This window comes from Hyperoodon ampullatus, assembly GCF_949752795.1.
Source record: "Hyperoodon ampullatus genome assembly, chromosome: 3".
Classification (NCBI taxonomy): Eukaryota; Metazoa; Chordata; class Mammalia; order Artiodactyla; family Ziphiidae; genus Hyperoodon; species Hyperoodon ampullatus.
Window position 1 is genome coordinate 85,235,032 of NC_136916.1, and position 18,986 is coordinate 85,254,017.

At 42.2% G+C, this 18,986-nt stretch overlaps 1 protein-coding gene across 1 annotated transcript in view; it reads left to right on the forward strand.

Moving 5' to 3' along the window:
- The window catches only part of LOC307049556 (cytosolic carboxypeptidase 4-like), a gene marked incomplete at both ends in the record, with an annotated part of 86,953 nt that overhangs the window by 54,209 nt on the left and 13,758 nt on the right, over positions 1-18,986 (forward strand). Inside the window, 2 exon segments of the mRNA XM_079699115.1 lie at positions 6,754-6,962; positions 18,545-18,710. Of these exon segments, the coding sequence (XP_079555241.1) occupies positions 6,754-6,962; positions 18,545-18,710 (375 nt within the window).

Here is an 18,986-nt window from a genome sequence, read left to right on the forward strand (position 1 = left end):
TGCAAGCTAATTCCATATCATTATTCTTATTTGAGCTAATGATAATGGAGTGTAATTTCCATTACTGCTGACATTAAGATTAGTTATGTTTCGGTACATACAGCGCGGCTTCTCCCTTGTGAGGAGCGTCGAAGCAGCTGCCGGGGAGGCTGAGAGCGACTCCGCCTCGGCAGCCCTGCAGCCACATACTGGGCCTGACTTCCCGGCTGGCCTCAGGGGTCCCTGCCGGGCATCAGGAGGGGTCCTGAACATCTCCTCCAGGGAGCTGAGGCACCATTGGCTGTTAATTTGGCTCTTTATTTATTTATTTTTAAATTTATTTATTTATTTATTTATTTTTGGCTGCGTTGGGTCTTCGTTTCTGTGTGAGGGCTTTCTCTAGTTGCAGCAAGTGGGGGCCACTCTTCATCGTGGTGCGCGGGCCTCTCACTATCGCGGCCTCTCTTGTTGCGGAGCACAGGTTCCAGACGCGCAGGCTCAGTAGTTGTGGCTCACAGGCTCCAGACGCGCAGTCTCAGTAGTTGTGGCGCACGGGCTTAGTTGCTCTGCGGCATGTGGGATCTTCCCAGATCAGGGCTTGAACCCGTGTCCCCTGCATTGGCAGGCGGATTCTCAATCACTGCGCCACCAGCGAAGCCCTTGGCTCTTTAAACCTCCTTGAGTCTCCTATTAAAAATCAACTTTTGCCACAATTTAAGGGCCTGGGAGGGAGCAGAGAAGATGGGGGAGGGCGACGGAGGGCGACTGGCCCGGGGGACGGTGCCAGGTTCCACTTGGCTGAAAGCCACGCCCCTCAAGCACCTCAGCTGTTCCGCAGACTTCATCTCCTTCAGCCTTTCGGAAACCCTCCTCAAGAAGCTGGTTCTCCTGGTAACTGTTAAAGGTCTTTATCTGAATGCAAAACAGTGTAATCTGTACAAACCGGCACTGGGGATAATGATGTGGGATGTCAGCTTTGGAGGCAGATGGGGGATTCCATTTGAATTCTCCACGTGCCATTTATAAGCTCTCAGGACTTGAATAAGTTATTTAACTTCTCTCAGCCTCTGTGTCTTCATTTGTAAGAGGAGGCAAATAATGCTTATCTTCAAGCATTTCCATGAGATAAATGAGATGACCATGTAAAATGATTAGCCCAATGCTGAGCACATAGGAAACATTCAGTAAATAAATACTCAGTAATTGTAACTGGTGTTACAGTGGCAAAACAGGTAGCTTATTGTTCATGTAATATGATTTAGAAGTCTTGGTAAAAGCCTGCTTTGTCCAGAAACATCTTCTAAATTGACTCCCTGGAAAGAGCACTGTTGCAGAGGCCAGTGGATTGTTTGCTGTAGTTAAGGTCACCATTATCTTGGGTTGTAGTATTGTCCCCAAGGGGGGATTTCTAGGGTGGGATATTATACAGTGTGAGTGCTGTGGCTCCAGGTGGGTATTTGCATGTGGAGTCCTGATGAAGATCAGGCAGTGTTTGTGATATAATTGCTCAGTTGGGGGATCCAGTGAGGAGAGGGTTTGGAGGCAAGCCTTGGGGAGGGGTGTTTGATAAGCCCAGCTGAGTGGTCTTCTCTTATGAGAAGGGGGCCACAGTCCTGTAAAGGGCTCACTGAATTGTCAGTAGTTCATATGAATGAATTTTCATGAAGTTCCTGAAACAGAAGGAAATAAATCTGTTTAATAAAATTATTTAATCTTCCTGGGCAAGAATTTCTTTGGATAGTAATGGCCTACTATGCTATGTGGCTGAAGATGATTTCTGTTCTTAAGAATGATGAGAGCCTCGAATCCTTGTATTTATTCTTCCTCGTGTATGTGCTTATCAAAAGCAAGGGTGAATTATTAAACACTTAACCATTATCAATCAAGAGGATCTTACAGCACTACCCAGTCTTCTCAAAAAGCTTTAGTGTAATGGGACCCAACTCGGGTAAAGTTGGTCAGAGAGGGGAAGTAAAAAGTTCTCCATTATGGACATTGTCTGTAAGGGCTCCTGGGATAATGTGGGGGAATGGTCCTCAGTATGTATGTTTGGGGTGTCTAAGGACAGATAGGCAGCTATGTAAGATGTGTGGGCATTTGGGGTGAGAAGTCGATTCCATTACATGGGGATTGAAGGACTGTGGTTATAAATTTTACTTATTTTGAAACTTTTCCTTGGGCTATTCTCACTAGTGAAGTGAATTTGAAGTTTGAATGTCATCCTTATGGGGAAGGGATTATCATTTATTGAGCACATACTTGATGCCAGCTGCTACGCTATGCATTCATTCCTTATAATGGACTTGTAAGGGTGATGCTTTAGTAATCTCTCTTTTATCTTGCTTTAATATTTGCAGATGATGGAAATGTAGTCCAGGATGGCTTAGTAACTTAAACAAGGTTACACAGCTAGTAAATGATAGAACCAAAATGCAGATCAACAACTGTGTGATCCTAGTGCTCCTATTCTTGTGTGAGGCTGTCCAAAGGAATCTGTTCATGTCCTGAGCATTTGGCAGTTTGTTGTCCAAAATGACAGAGGGGGAGTTGGAATAGTAAATAGATGATGCTTATCATGTTGATGATGGCAATTATAATAAGCAACAGGTATTGAGTGCTTATTACGTTCCAGGCATCAAGCTATCTACTTTATATATATTATCTTATTTAATTTTCTCAACAGTTCCACAAGGAAGGGACTGTTATCAGTTTTGTTTGTTTGTTTTTTAGATAAAGACTTAGTGACAAGAGCTGTGAAGTAACATGCTCAAGGTCACACAGCTAGAAAGCAGTGGAGGTCACAGCCATGTGCAAGGACTCCAGAAAGAAAGCTGACAGCTGAAGGCTCTGCCCAGCAAGGCAGTGAAGGGTACAGGAGGATAGTAAAGATGAGTTTGGAGGTGTGCACTAATTTGTATGTCTCATTCCTAGAGCTGTGGTTGTGAAAGCATCCAGCTCATTCCTCTGCTGCAGGTTCCCACTTTTCCTCCACTTTAAGCTATCTCTTTCCTCTAAAGGGGGTGATGAAATTCTCAGATATGGGAAACAAAGAGCAGTCATGGGAATTTCCTCTGGTTTTGCCCAATAAAAGTGGCAGAGCGTTGGGTTGCTTGCAGGTATTATAATCTGGGTCACCAAGCACTTCTCCACCAACCTGTCATGGGGCTGGAAATTCCCCATGAGAAATCCAGTCTTTGAGTCTTGAAGGTGTCTGGGCTTTCCTGTTAAAAGACAAACATCTTTATAGAGATGATCATGCTCTCAAATACCTTCAGGGGCAAGGTAGGTAATTCACTTTCGAAAGGGGTGGGGGTAAGGTGAATTGGTTGCTTTGGCAACCCGGGGACTGCTTGTCCTGCCCACAGGCATTTACAACATGGCATGGCCTATAGACTACGGACTTCTTTTCAAAGGGTAACCTGTATTTTTTCTTCTTGATTGTCAAAGTTCATTGCAGAGGATGTGGAGAATAAAAAGTACAGAAAAGTCTAAGTCGAGTCTAAAAAAACCCAAAGCAAATAGAATCATCCATATTTTCCTCCCTCATAAGTACTATTGATATCTTGGCATATTCCCTTCCTTTTTTTATTCTTTCTTCCTGAATGTAAAAATCTGCTGCATCAGTGGGGTCTGCACTAAAGAAAACATTGGAACCTCTGTGAAGAAATACGTGGGGTAAAACTAAGGAGAGCGCGAGGTCACATTTTAGACTGAGAATTAGCTACAAATAAGACTTCAGGAGGATAAAATCTGGAAAGGTAGGTAGAAAGAGTAGAACTTAAGAGGATAAATTGGAGGTGAGGACAAGGATGCAGGTTTGCCATAGGAAAACTGGCCAGATAAGAACTTCAGCAGGAGGCTGCCAGGGAGGGGCTGATGGAGACAAGGGGCCATGGAGAGCGCCTTTGGATGGGGAAGGGGGTGGAGGTGAGCTGTTAAATTAAAGGTCCTCAGAAGTCCTCTCTGTCCATTCCACCCCATCCTCCAACCAGTTTAACATAAACCAATCTGTTTCGGAAATTTAAAAAAAAATTAAGGAACAGGAACTCTTTTTCCGAGGAAATTCTTAGGAAGAAGCCATTTACATAAAGAGAGTAAAGTACAGCTGGTCTGGGGATCTTCTCTGGCCTCCAAACCCTGAGCCCACCCAAAGGAATGTATGAGACCCCACATCTTCTCCTTCCTATTTGGCCTCCCTGGGAGAAGCACTGTCCTCCCCTCAGATCTTCTCAAACTTCTGCAAGTTGCAGATCCCAGTGACCCTCATTTCATTCTTCGGCTCCCCTCTCCATTTGTTCAGCTTGATGGATCTCTTGTCGGGTTTCAGGTGCATATTGACTTTTTCAAAACTCCCAAGCCGTTCAGGGAGAAAGATTGACTGATTTAGGGTAGGGCTTGGGGGAGGAGGTGTAGCTATTTTCGATGTTAGTAAACATGACAGCTCGTTGAAGATTAACAGGAAATCGTGAATAAAATCATTGGGATCTGATAAGGGATTTTTCTTTCAGACAATCAAAGACTTTTTTCTCGTTATCTCCCTCCCCCTCCCCCAGAAGTGGGAGATGAACGTCCTGAGGATAACACATTATTAGTCTCATACCCTTAACATAGATAAAAGACAAAAGTTCTTAACGTCCCACTGCCCACGCGGCCTCCATGCACTGTTTTTGCCATTCTGTCTTCTTTTCAGGAGGTGATAGTTTCCTTTAATACTTCCTACCTAATCCTCAATTTTCTTTTAAACATCAGATATTGGATAGGCTGGAACCTCATTTAGGCGGTAAAGAAGTCCAGTGCTTTGTGGCTGGGACCAGCCGAGGAGAGAAATATTTTTGATACAAAAGAATAATTCATTAAAGGAGGTAATGAAGGTGATTTAAACCTTCCACAAACACATCATGGAGTGAATAAAGCTCATGGCTCTCAATTTAGGGTCATGGCTGAATGAAATGTTGTCAAAAGTGAAAAAAAAAATAAAACCAACTGCACAAATGGGTCAGAAATCTCAGTGGGGCTCAGTCAAGCCTGACAATTTAGAATTTGACAAACAAGTAGAAGAAAAGGAGAATTCCATTAATATTATGAGAAAAACCCTTCTGGAATAAAGCACTGAGTTTTCATCTTATCGTTTCACTCATGTGCACTTATATGGTCTTAGGAAAAAATCTGACTTGGAGCTGAAATTTTGCTTATCCAGTTACAGTTCAGGGGATCTCTGTCTCACATGCTCATCCAGAAACATAGATTGTCTCATAAACCAGCATGAACAGTATGGATAATGGAGAAATGCAGTCGTGAGAGGGCAGAGCTGCAAGATGTGGGCGTTTGTTCCTGAGAGTCAGCCCGTTAGAGTTCTTCGGGGTACCTAGTCCACAGGGGTAGAGAGGACCAGGATCCAGAGAGTATCTATCTCCCCATCTACTGGGTAGACCTGAACTGGTCTGTCCACCAACCCTGTAGGCGGAGGAGCTTAACATGAAAAGTGGTGTATGTGGACTGTTGAGAGAGGTATCTTGGACCATTCTTCCCCCTTTCTTTCTTCATAATGGAAAAAGGAAGAAATGAGTCACCCATCAGAGGGGTCTCATGGGAGGTCTCATGCAGGGTCATTCAACTAACAAAGGGTTGTCATGGTGTGAAAGAGGGGAAGAGAACTGTAAGAGCATGCTATTACAGCTCCCTGTCAGATGTAAGGAAGCCCTGTCCTCATATCCTTTGCTGGGTGGACTTTCAACCTCTTTCTGGATATTTTTGGTGCCACGCTGCTCATTACCACATAGATACCAGCTCCCTATTGGGTATCCTTGAGCCTGAGGAGTTCCTTTCCTTGACGGAGCCAACCCCTTGATGATCTGGCTTCCGTTCTCTTCAGGGAAAACACCCAATGCATCTGTTACACATGGCAGCCTTCCTGACATTATGTCTGTCACTCAGGGTCCTCTCCTTTTCAACCTAAGCCTTATAGTTTGCTCAACCCAAATGACAATATCCCAAGTCTACTGAGGCTTAGGAAAGAGGAATGGGAATCCTGTGGATTCCCCCCACCTCCTTTCTTCTCTCTCCCCACACACTATTATCCTTTTTCTGAACTATTTGAGAATGTTATAGACATTCACAATGGTGAATTTCATAAAAACAAGAATATTCACTTATGTAAACATATAATAGTTTATCAAAATCTGACAATAAACATTTATACAATACTATGGGTTAATCTAAACACTATTCATATTTTACCAATTGCATCACTAACGCCTCATGTAGCAAAAGAAAAAAAAATGTTTTCTGGTCCAGGATCTAAATTATAATTATATATCATACTGACATGCCATGTCTTTTTAGTCTATGTTAGCTCAATCCCTGTTTTGTTTTGTTTTGTTTGGCTTTTCATGACCTTGACATTTTTGAAAAGTATAGATTGGATATTTTGCATCATGTCCCTCATTTTGGGTTTGCTGATTTTCCTCGTAGTAACATTTAGGTTATGCATTTGGGGGCAGGAAAATCATAGAAGCGATGCTGAAGGGATGCTAAAGTGATGCTAAAGTGGTGCTTAAGTGATCCTAAAGTGATGGTGTGTCTTTCTCAGGGCATCTTATCTGCTGATGTTGACTTTGGTCACTTGATGAAGGTGATACCTGCCAGTTTTCTCCAATGGCAAGTTATTTTCATTCCCTTTATGATGAATTAGTATCTTTTGGGAGGTACACTGGGACATCCTCAGGCATGTATGGCCAGCCTGTGATTGACATTGTCCTTTCCCATTGGTTTCAGAGTCTAACAGCCGCAGGGCATTGAACAGAGGCTATGTCACCATCTTGCTCAGGCTGCATCAGGACTGGCACAGCCATGACACAACCAGTTCCTATGTGCTGATCCGCAGGGCGCTTGTGCTTTGCCTCAGGCATATTGCCAACCTCCGGTCTGGCAGGGAGGCCTTCCTGGCAGCTCAGGGCATGGAGATCCTTTTCAGCACTCTACAGGTAATCAGCATGGGGATTATCTCTGCAGTTGGATGACATCTGGATGATTCTTGAAGGCCGTCATTTAGGACTCATGTTCACTAAAGCTGGGAAACCTCAGTACGTTTCTTGCTTCCTGCTCTGGGCAGATGTTCTGGACTCAGATCCTCAATCCTTCACTCACTCATGTACTGATTGACTCATTTATTCAGTACATATTAGTTGGGTACACACTGGGTAGTGCAGTGATTAAGAGTGTTGATTTTCAAGCTAGAGAACCTGGCTTCAGATCCCAGCCCTAGCACCTATAGCTGTGCAACTTTAGAGAAGTCACCCACCTCCTCTGGGACTCAAGTTTCTTCTTCTGAAAAAAAATAGAAGCGATATAATCTAGGTTTTTGCATGGCCTAAACAAGTTAACATAGACATGTCTATGTTAGCAGGGTTCTTGCCATGACTTAACTGCTTTATGAGTGTGAGTTGTTATTGGAATAATGATTAGTTTTTGGGACGTAGTGGTGAATATGATAGACGAGACCGCTGATTTTTGGGGCAAGCATTCCACCAGAGAGTTGGACACTAAGGAAGCAAAGAATTCAATCTGGAAGATAATTTCATATTGCTCTGTGAAATCAACAGAGGAAGGGCACAGGTCTACAGTGACTTTTACATATGCAGGGAGACTTGACCTTCTCTTAGAGAGGTCAAGTCTTCTCTGAGCAGGTGACACCTAAGCTGAGACCTGAATTATTGAAGGAGTCTGTCATGCCAAGTTTAAGAGGAAGAGCATCCCAGGCAAAGGGAGTAGCACCTATAAGGGCTGTCACTTACCTGCACCCCAGTGGAATAAGTGTCTAGGGTTTCCTGGATTTCAACCAAATAATAAATTCCTTAATTTCACTTGATTAGGGCTAATTTAAACACCATCATGCGAGGCTACCTATACATTCTCCATGGATGATGTGAGTATCTCCCAAATACCCATCATCTGCTCACGAAACCTTTCCTGGGACCGAGGCAGCCGTGTTTCACACACATCATGTTCCTTGCTGTCTTCGTATTAGTCAGTCTCTGCACTACTTTCATTGATCTCGTTGCTTCTCTCTAGACACCCTCCAATTTCTCTGTACCTGAGTACATCTGAGGTAATGAAGCGGTCAACGAGAGTGCTGTTTTCCAACCATGGCATCAGTAGACTAACCATTTTTTTAAGAAAGCTTTTTCCCCCTCCTCTAAACAATAATATAATACTGCACTGCAAACCAATATCTAATTTTCTGTCTGCTATCGCCTCTGGGTTTCTCTCCATCATTAAAGCTTTCAGAGCTTCTTGGTCATGAAATAGCTACATTTTCCATTCTATTCCTCTGGATGAGGAAGTGCTTTGAATGTTTCCGAGCTTCACCATACTTTGTAAGCCTGTGTCCCCCATATCTTGAATCTCTCCCAGCCTTTGTGAAACTCCCCCCGTATCGCTGATGCCTAGAATCCCCCAACTCTGGCTCGTGTGCTTTAGCCAGCTCCTCTGCCCCCTGCCCTCTGCATTATTGACTATTTTTCTGATCTGTGTTAAAAAAAAAAAAAAAACAATTAAAAGAGTAATACAGGGAAAAGATGGTGATCCCAGAGGTACAGGTCTATGACAAGAAGAGAGTGGAGAAAATACCAAGTGAAGCACAGGCATGAAAGGGGCTGTGAGCCCAGAAGCAGGCTTTTAGAAGCAGTTCCTCAGCAGGACAATAAAGACCTCAACTGCTCAATTAAGCAAATTTACAATGAGCTCCCAGCCTCCAATTACTGTTGGGAATGGAAGCAGGATGTGAGCAGAGGCAGAATCTGCACTTGGTGGCCAGGTTTCTCCTGCCTGAAAAGCTTCCCAGCACCCGGGCTGAGTGCTGTGAGCACAGATGCCCTTGCAGCTGTGCTGGAGTTAGAGCTGCCCATCCATTCTCTCCCCTCTCCTGCCAGAGAAGATGCGTAAGTCACAGGATGGCCAAATGGGGAACCTTGGATCTAGTGATGTCATTTCAGTAGCTATTGCAAATTATGCTGCTTCTACTGCTGCTGCTGCTGCTGCTGCTGCAACTGATGGAGATGACAATGAAAATGAAGGAGAAGAGGAGGAAGAAGAAGAAAATAAAGGAGGAAGAGGACGAGGGAATGAGATTTGTCTTGAATGCTTACTATGGCTTAGGGCTGGCATAGCAGTTTATGCAGACTTTCTGATTTCAACATTTCAAAGGATTTGAAACTGATGGTCTTCCTCAACAGTCCGTATTTCTGTCCACTGGACCAGAGGTTCTCTAAGTTAACTGTGATCAAAGCCACCTCCATGGCTGCAAGGGCCCCATCCTCAGAGTTTCTGATTCAGTAGGTCTGGGAAGATCCTGAGAAGTTGTGTTTCTAACAAATTCCTAAGTGATGTTGATACTGCTGGTCTGGGTCACACTTTGAAAACCACTGTCCTTTACTGTTTTTATCAGTGCTTGTGGTGTAATTGCAAGCCTACTGGGCATGAGAGTGACTGAGAAAGAACTGTTTTTGAGTCCTTCCCACAGACTTCGCCCATCATATTGTTCTTTGCCTTCCTGCTGAGGCCACTGCTTGCCATGATTCTCTCTCAATAACTCCACCTCTTTGTTTCCTGGGTCCCACAGCCTTGCACAGATCCTCTGAGCATCCTTTAAACGTTCAGAGGATCAGATTGTCTATAATGCATAATAATCCCACACCAAGTAAAACATTACACTGTTACCATCATCAGCAATAGTACCAATGGCAATCATAGACAGACCTGGCTTCCAAAATGCTGGCAGTTTTGACTGAGTTGCCTGGCTTGGACTTGACTCACTACCTCCTAAGCTTGAAGCTTAGAGCATTATCTCTGATCAGTCATCTACCTTACCATTCTTCATCCTCCATGCTCAGTTAGTTCTCTCTTTTTCCAATACTCATACTTTTCAGTAAGCACTTAAAACTATTTGACCAGTGCCAGCGATAAAATAGCCTCAAGGAATTTATTTTCCTTGGAGAGTGTTTCCTGCTGTTGGTTCAGGAGACCTGACTGGTATTATTTGAGTACATGGAAGGGGAAATAACATTCTTTTTTGCAGGGAGGAGGGGGCTAAGTAACATATTTATTTTCCTCTTTTAATAATAACATTTATTTATTTATTTTTAACATCTTTATTGGAGTATAATTGCTTTATGATGGTGTTAGTTTCTGCTTTATAACAAAGTGAATACATATACATCTATGCCCATATCTCTTCCCTCTTGCGTCTCCCTCCCTCCCACCCTCCCTATCCCACCCCTCTAGGTGGTCACAAAAGACCGAGCTGATCTCCCTGTGCTATTTGGCTTCTTCCCACTAGCTATCGGTTTTACATTTGGTAGTGTATGTATGTACATGACACTCTTACTTTGTCCCAGCTTACCCTTCCCTCTCCCCATACCCTCAAGTCCATTCTCTAGTAGGTCTGCGTCTTTATTCCCGTCCTGCCCCTAGGTTCTTCATGACCGTTTTTTTGTTTTTTTTTTTTTAAATTCCATATATATGTGTTAGCATACGGTATTTGTTTTTCTCTTTCTCACTTACTTCACTCTGTATGACAGATTCTAGGTGCATTCACCTCACTACAAATAACTCAATTTCGTTTCTTTTTATGGCTGATTAATATTCCATTGTATATATGAGCCACATCTTCTTTAGCCATTCATCGGTCGGTGGACACTCAGGTTGCTTCCATGTCCTGGCTATTGTAAATAAAGCTGCAATGAACATTGTGATACATGATTCTCTTTGAATTATGGTTTTATCAGGGTATATGCCCAGGAGTGGGATTGCTGGGTCGTATGGTAGTTCTATTTTTAGTTTTTTGTGGATTTTTTTTTTTTTTTTTTGCGGTATGCAGACCCGTCAGCCCTGCGGCCTCTCCCGCTGCGGAGCACAGGCTCCGGACACGCAGGCTCAGCAGCCATGGCCCACGGGCCCAGCCTCTCCGCGGCATGTGGAATCCTCCCGGACCGGGGCAAAACCCGTGTCCCCTGCATCGGCAGGCGGACTCTCAACCACTGCGCCACCAGGGTAGCCCTGTTTGTAGATTTTTTGATGATGGCCGTTGTGACAGGAGTGAGGTGATATCTCATTGTAGTTTTGATTTGCATTTCTCTAATGATTAATGACGTTGAGCATTCTTTCATGTGTTTGTTGGCAATCTGTATATCTTCTTTGGAGAAACGTCTACTTAAGTCTCCTGCCCAATTTTGGATGGGTTGTTTGTTTTTTTGATATTGAGCTTCATGAGCTGCTTGTCAATTTTGGAGATTGATCATTTGTCAGTTGCTTCATTTGCAAATATTTTCTCCCATTCTGAGGGCTGTCTTTTCATCTTGCTTATGGTTTCCTTTGGTGTGCAAAAGCTTTTAAGTTTCATTAGGTCCCATTTGTTTATTTTTGTTTTTATTTCCATTTCTCTAGGAGCTGGGTCAAAAAGGATCTTGCTGTGATTTATGTCATAGAGTGTTCTGCCTATGTTTTCCTCTAAGAGTTTTACAGTGTCTGGCCTTACATTGAGGTCTTTAATCCATTTTGAGTCTATTTTTGTGTATGGTGTTAGGGAGTGTTTTAATTTCATTCTTTCACACATAGATGTCCTGTTTTCCTAGCATTACTTATTGCAGAGGCTGTCTTTTCCCCATTGTATATTCTGGCCTCTTTATCAAAAATAAGGTGACCATATGTGCGTGGGTTTGTCACTGGGGTTTCATCCTGTTCCATTGATTTATATTTCTGTTTTTCTGCCAGTACCATACTGTCTTGATGCCTGTAGCTTTGTAGTATAGTGTGAAGTCAGGGAGCCTGATTCCTCCAGATCCGTTTTTCTTTCTCAAGATTGCTTTGGCTATTCGGGATCTTTTGTGTTTCCATACAAATTGTGAGATTTTTTGTTCTCGTTCTGTGAAAAATATCATGGTAGTTTAATAGGGATTGCATAGATCTGTAGATTGCTTTGGAGAATATACTCATTTTCACAGTGTTGCTTCTTCCGATCCAAGAATATGGTATATCTCTCCATCTGTTTGTATCATCTTTAATTTCTTTCATCAGTGTCTTATAGCTTTCTGCATACAGGTCTTTTGTCTCCTTAGGTAGGTTTATTCCTAGGTGTTTTATTCTTTTTGTTGCAATGGTAAATGGGAGTGTTTTCTTAATTTCTCTTTCAGATTTTTCATCATTAGTGTATAGGAATGCCAGAGATTTCTGTGCATTAATTTTGTATCCTGCTACTTTACCACATTCATTGATTAGCTCTAGTAGTTCTCTGGTAGCATCTTTAGGACTCTCTATGTAGAGTATCATGTCATCTGCAAACAGTGACAGCTTTACTTCTTCTTTTCCGATTTGGATTCCTTTTCTTTGCTTTTCTTCTCTGATTGCTGTGGCTAACACTTCCAAAACTATGCTGAATAAGAGTGGTGAGAGTGGGCAACCTTGTCTTGTTTCTGATCTTAGAGGAAATGGTTTCAGTTTTTCACCATTGAGGACGATGTTGGCTGTGGGTCTGTCATATATGGCCTTTATTATGTTGAGGTAAGTTCCCTCTATGCCTACTTTCTGAAGGGTTTTTATCATAAATGGATGTTGAATTTTGTCAAAAGCTTTTTCTGCATGTATAGAGGTGATCATGTGGTTTTTATTCTTCAATTTATTAATATGGTGTATCACATTGATTTATTTGTGTATATTGAAGAATCCTTGCATTAGTGGGATAAACCCCACTTGATCATGGTGTATGATCCTTTTAATGTGCTGTTGGATTCTGTTTGCTAGTATTTTGTTGAGGATTTTTGCATCTATGTTCATCAGTGATATTGGCCTGTAGTTTTATTTCCTTGTGACATCTTTGTCTGGTTTTGGTATCAGAGTGATGGTAGCCTCGTAGAATGAGTTTGGGAGTGTTGCTCCCTCTGCTATATTTTGGAAGAGCTTGAGAAGCATAGGCGTTAGCTCTTCTCTAAATGTTTGATAAAATTTGCCTGTGAAGCCATCTGGTCCTGGGCTTTTGTTTGTGGAAGATTTTTAATCACAGTTTCAATTTCAGTGCTTGTCATTGGTCTGTTTATATTTTCTATTTCTTCCTGGTTCAGTCTTGGAAGGTTGTGCATTTCTAAGAATTGGTCCATTTCTTCCAGGTTGTCCATTTTATCGGCATATAGTTGCTTGTAGTAATCTCTCATGATCCTTTGTATTTCTGCAGTGTCAGTTGTTACTGCTCCTTTTTCATTTCTAATTTTATTGATTTGAGTCTTCTACCTTTTTTTCTTGATGAGTCTGGCTAATGGTTTATCAATTTTGTTTACCTTCTCAAAGAACCAGCTTTTTGTTTTATTGACCTTTCCTATTGTTTCCTTCATTTCTTTTTCTGATCTGATCTTTTTGATTTCTTTCCTTCTGCTAACTCTGGGGGTTTTTTGTTCTTCTTTCTCTAATTGCTTTAGGTGTTAGGTTAGGTGGTTTATTTGAGATGTTTCTTGTTTCTTAAGGTAGGATTGTATTGCTCTAAACTTCCCTCTTAGAACTGCTTTTGCTTCATCCCATGGGTTTTGGGTTGTCGTGTTTTCATTGTCATTTGTTTCTAGGTTTTTTTTTGATTTCCTCTTTGATTGTTTCAGTGATCTCTTGGTTATTAAGTAGTGTATTGTTTAGCCTGCATGTGTTTGTACTTTGTACAGATTTTTTCCTGTAATTGATATCCACCCTCATACCGTTGTGGTCAGAAAAGGTACTTGATACGATTTTAATTTCCTTAAATTTACCAAGACTTGATTTGTGACCCAAGATATGATCTATCCTGGAGAATGTTCCATGAGCACTTGAGAAGAAAGTGTATTCTGTTGTTTTTGGATGGAATGTCCTATAAATATCAATTACATCCGTCTTGTTTTATGTATCATTTAAAGCCTGTGTTTCCTTATTTATTTTCATTTTGGATGATCTGTCCATTGGTGATAGTGGGGTGCTAAAGTCCCCTACTGTGATTGTGTTACTGTCCATTTCCCCTTTTATGGCTGTTAGTATTTGCCTTATGTATTGAGGTGCTCCTATGTTGGGTGCAGAAATATTTACAATTTTTATGTCTTCTTTTTGGATTGATCCCTTGATCATTATGTAGTGTCCTTCTTTGTCTCTTGTAATAGTCTTTGTTTTAAAGTCTGTTTAGTCTTATATGAGAATTGCTACTCCAGCTTTGTTTTGATTTTCTTTTACATGGAATATCTTTTTCCATCCCCTCACTTTCCGTCTGTATGTGACCGTAGGTCTGAAGTGGGTCTCTTGTAGGCAGCATATATATGGGTCTGTTTTTGTATCCATTCAGCCATTCTATGTCTTTTGGTTGAGCATTTAATCCGTTTACATTTTAGGTAGTTATCTATATGTATGTTCCTATTACCATTTTCTTGGGGTTGTTTTTGTAGGTCTTTTCCTTTTCTTGTGTTTCTTGCCTCGAGAAGTTTCTTTAGCATTTGCTGTAATGCTGGTTTGGTGCTGCTGAATTCTCTTAGCTTTTGCTTGTCTGTAAAGGTTTTAATTTCTCCTTTGAATCTGAATGACATCCTTGCCAGGTAGTGTAATCACGGTTGTAGGTTTTTCCCTTTCATCGCTTTAATTATGTTGTGCCACTCCCTTCTGGCTTGCAGAGTTTCTGATGAAAGATCAGCTGTTAACCTTATGAGGATTCCCTTGTATGTTATTTGTTGTTTTTCCCTTGCTGCTTTTAATATTTTTTCCTTGTATTTAATTTTTGAAGGTTTGATTAATATGTGTCTTGGCATGTTTCTCCTTGGACTTAACCTGTATGGGACTCTCTGTGCTTCCTGGACTTGATTAATTATTTCCTTTCCCATATTAGGGAAGTTTTCAACTATAATCTGTTCAAATATTTTCACAGTCTAGTCCCTTTATTTTCTCTTCTTCTTCTGGGACCCATATAATTCGAATGTCGGTGCCTTTAATGTTGTCCCAGAGGTCTCTGAGACTGTCGTCAATTCTTTTCATTCTTTTTTCTTTATTCTGCTCTGCAGTAGTTATTTCCACTCTTTTATCTTCCAGGTCACTTATCCATACTTCTGCCTCAGTTATTCTGCTGTTGATCCCTTCTAGAGAATTTTTAGTTTCATTTATTGTGTTGTTCATGATTGTTTGTTTGCTCTTTAGTTCTTCTAGTTCCTTTTTAAACGTTTCTTATATTTTCTCCATTCTATTGCCACGATGTTGGATTATCTTTACTATCCTTATTCTGAATTCCTTTTCAGGTAGGCTGCCTATTTCCTCTTCATTTGTTAGGTGTGGTGGGTTTTTATCTTGCTCCTTCATCTGCTGTGTGTCTGTCTTCTTATTTTGCTTAACTTACTATGTTTCAGGTTTCCTTTTCACAGGCTGCAGGTTCGTAGTTCCCGTTGTTTTTGGTGTCTGCCCCCAGTGGCTAAGGTTGGTTCAGTCGGTTGTGTAGGCTTCCTGGTGGAGGGGACTAGTGCCTGTGTTCTGGTGGATGAGGCTGTATCTTGCTTTTTTGTTGGGCAGGTCTGCGTCCGGCGGTGTGTTTTGGTGTGTCTGCAACCTTATTATGATTTTAGGCTGCCTCTCTGCTAATGTGTGGGGTTGTGGTCCTGTCTTGCTTGTTGTTTGGCATAGGGTGTACAGCACTGTTGCTTGCTGGTCATTGAGTGGAGCTGGGTCTTGGTGTTGAGATGGAGATCTCTTGGAGATCTTCGCCGTTTGATATTATGTGGAGCTGGGAGGTCTTTGGTGGACCAATGTCCTGAACTCGGCTCTCCCACCTCAGAGGCACAGGCCTGATGCCCGGCCAGAACACCAAGACCCTGTCATCCACACGGCTCAGAATAAAAGGGAGAAAAAGAGAAAGAAAGAAAGAAAGAATAAAATAAAATAAATTAAAAGAAAGTTATTAAAATAAAAAATAAGAAATATTAAAAATAAGAAAAAAAATTTAAAGTAATAAAACAGAAAGAAGAGAGCAACAAAACCAAAAAACAAATCCACCAATGATAAGAAGCACTAAAAAGTATAGCAAGACACACAAACACACACACACACACACACCAAAAAATGGACAGACAGAACCCTAGGACAAATGGTAAAAAGCAAAGCTATACTGACAAATTCACACACAGAAGCATACACATACACACTCAGGAAAATAGAAAAAGTAAAAAAAAAAAAAATATATATATATATATATATATATATATATATCATTGCTCCCAAAGTCTACTGCCTCAATTTGGGATGATTTGTTGTCTCTTCAGGTATTCCAGAGATGCAGGGTACATGAAGTTGATTGTGGATATTTAATCTGCTGATGCTGAGGCTGCTGGAAGAGATTTCCCTTTCTCTTCTTTTTCGCACAGCTCCCAGGCTTCAGCTTTGGATTTGTCCCCGCCTCTGTGTGTAGGTCGCCTGAGGGCATCTTTTCTTCGCTCAGACAGGACAGGGTTAAATGAGCAGCTGATTCGGGGGCTCTGGCTCACTCCGGCCGGGGTGGGAGGGAAGGGTACGGAGTGTGGGGCGAGCCTGCAGCGGCAGAGGCTGGCATGATGTTGCACCAGCCTGAGGCACGCTGTGCGTTCTCTCGGGGAAGTTGTCCCTGGATCATGGGACCCTGGCAGTGGCGGGCTGCACAGGCTCCCGGGAGGGGAGGTGTGGAGAGTGACCTGTGCTCGCACACAGGCTTCTTGGTGGCGGCAACAGCAGCCTTAGCATCTCAAGTCCGTCTCTGGTGTCTGTGCTGTTAGCCGTGGCTCGCGCCCGTCTATGGAGCTCCTTTAAGCAGCGCTCTTAATCCCCTCTCCTTGCGCACCAGGAAACAAAGAGGCAAGAAAAAGTCTCTTGCGTCTTTGGCAGCTCCAGACATTTTCCCTGATTCCCTCCTGGCTAGCTGTGGCACACTAGCCCCCATCAGGCTGTTCACGCAGCGAACCCCAGTCCTCTCCCTGGGATCTGACCTCCGAAGCCGGAGCTTCAGCACCCAGCCCCCGCCCACCCCAGCAAAGGAGCAGACAAGCCTCTCAGGCTGGTGAGTGCTGGTCGGCACTGATCCTCTGTGCGGGAATCTCTCCGCTTTGCCCTCCACACCGCTATTGCTGCGCTCTCCTCCGCGGCTCCAAAGCTTCCCCACTCTGCCACCCGCAGTCTCTGCCCGCGAAGGGGTTTCCTAGTGTGTGGAAACCTTTCCTCCTTCACAGCTTCCTCCCACTGGTGCAGGTCCCGTCCCTATTCTTCTGTTTTCTTTTTTCTTTTGCCCTACCCAGGTACGTGGGGAGTTTCTTGCCTTTTGGGAGGTCTGAGTTCTTCTGCCAGCGTTCAGAAGGTGTTCTGTAGGAGCTGTTCCATGTGTAGATGTATTTCTGATGTATTTGTAGGGAGGAAGGTGATCTCCGTGTCTTACTCTTCCACCATCTTGAAGCTCCTCCTCGGAAATAGCATTGTTGATTTTATTAAGAAATTTCTGTTTTGAAAGTTGGCTTACATTTTTTTTTTTACTTTGGAGTCATTTGGGTAGCTTGAAACCATGGCTTAAATTTTATTAAATGTTTTTCCTCCATGTTCTTTCCTGTGGAGCAGCCGATGATGTGGGCCTGGAGGTACCATGCATGGCATAATTGTAGACAGTCACTGCCCTGTGGCATGTTCTAAGCATCCTCCATATCTCCTACTATGACTTATTGGCCTTAGAGCTTAGTGGAAATCCCTTAGGAATACCAAACTGGAGGCTTACATTAGTCAACTTTCTGTAACAAGTCAGTAGACAAAACATTTACTAAGAGACTGCAGAAAATGGCCATATTTTTGCCAAAGACATACTGACTACTCCCAACTCTCTGTCTCTCAATTTAGTAAACTTGTTCTTACAGTTTTCACAGTGTCTGAAAAGAAGGGCCTTGTCATGTTCCATCAGTATCAAAATGTTATATCTGCAAACCCAATTTTTCTTTGCTTTGTGTAGATACCAAGAGAGATCACCACTGTGGGCTTTGAGAAAAAGCATGTTATTTGATTTAGGTACTTGGGATTCTCTTAGTCCTTCTTCTGATTTCATATTTTATCTTTTTCCTTGATATTTTTCTCTTCAGATCATAGCTAAAAGAGAAAAGTAAGACTTCTATCAATTCAGCTACTCATTCTCTAATTTAGGTAATAATTCACAACGACACATGGATGGTTGAAGGAAGATGCCATTACCTCCTCTTCTCTCAGCTATTCTGGACCATGTTTTGCCTTAGGTGCAGCATCCCTTGAAAGTCTCTGGAGTCTGTTTTCAGACTAAATTCATTCCAATAATATATTAGCTGTAAAAGAGAAATAAAAATGCAGATTACACACTGGACCAAAGCAGATCCTGTGTTAGACAAAATTCTACATTAGAATGTTCAGATTAGATGTTCTACATTAAGGCTATTACTGTCCATTTAGGCTATTACTGTCCATTTAGGCTGCGTGTAATCCATTACTTAAAATAACATTATAGCAAAGGGACTCCACACAAGATGTCAGTGTCTGATATGATCTTCTCTTTGTTCAGAACTGCCTGGATGACAAAAGTGTGGTGCCTGTCATCTCCCTTGTGCTTCAGATCCTGAGGCAATGCTACCCTAAGAGTCCACTTGCCTTGGTCACAGCCAGCAGTGCTTATTCCTTCCCAGTCCCTGGGAGCACCACCTCTGAACCTCCATGTGTTCTTACTGAAGGTAAAGTATGTGGGTAGTTCTTCTGTACTTATTTTGCTCATAGTTATGAGCTTTATGATGAACTTTTGCATTTGGATAATATTTCAGAGGAATGTGGATGAAAGTAGAATGAATTTTTTTAACAGATCAACTGTGATTATCTAATAAGTAATTAGAGACATGTATGAGAAAGCTAGTTTTTCATAATACCAAACTTATTAATTTTGTCCTTAATTATTAACTGTTGGCACTTTGCCTGGTAGCTATGGAATGCCTGTAGAGTCATCTCAGCTGATT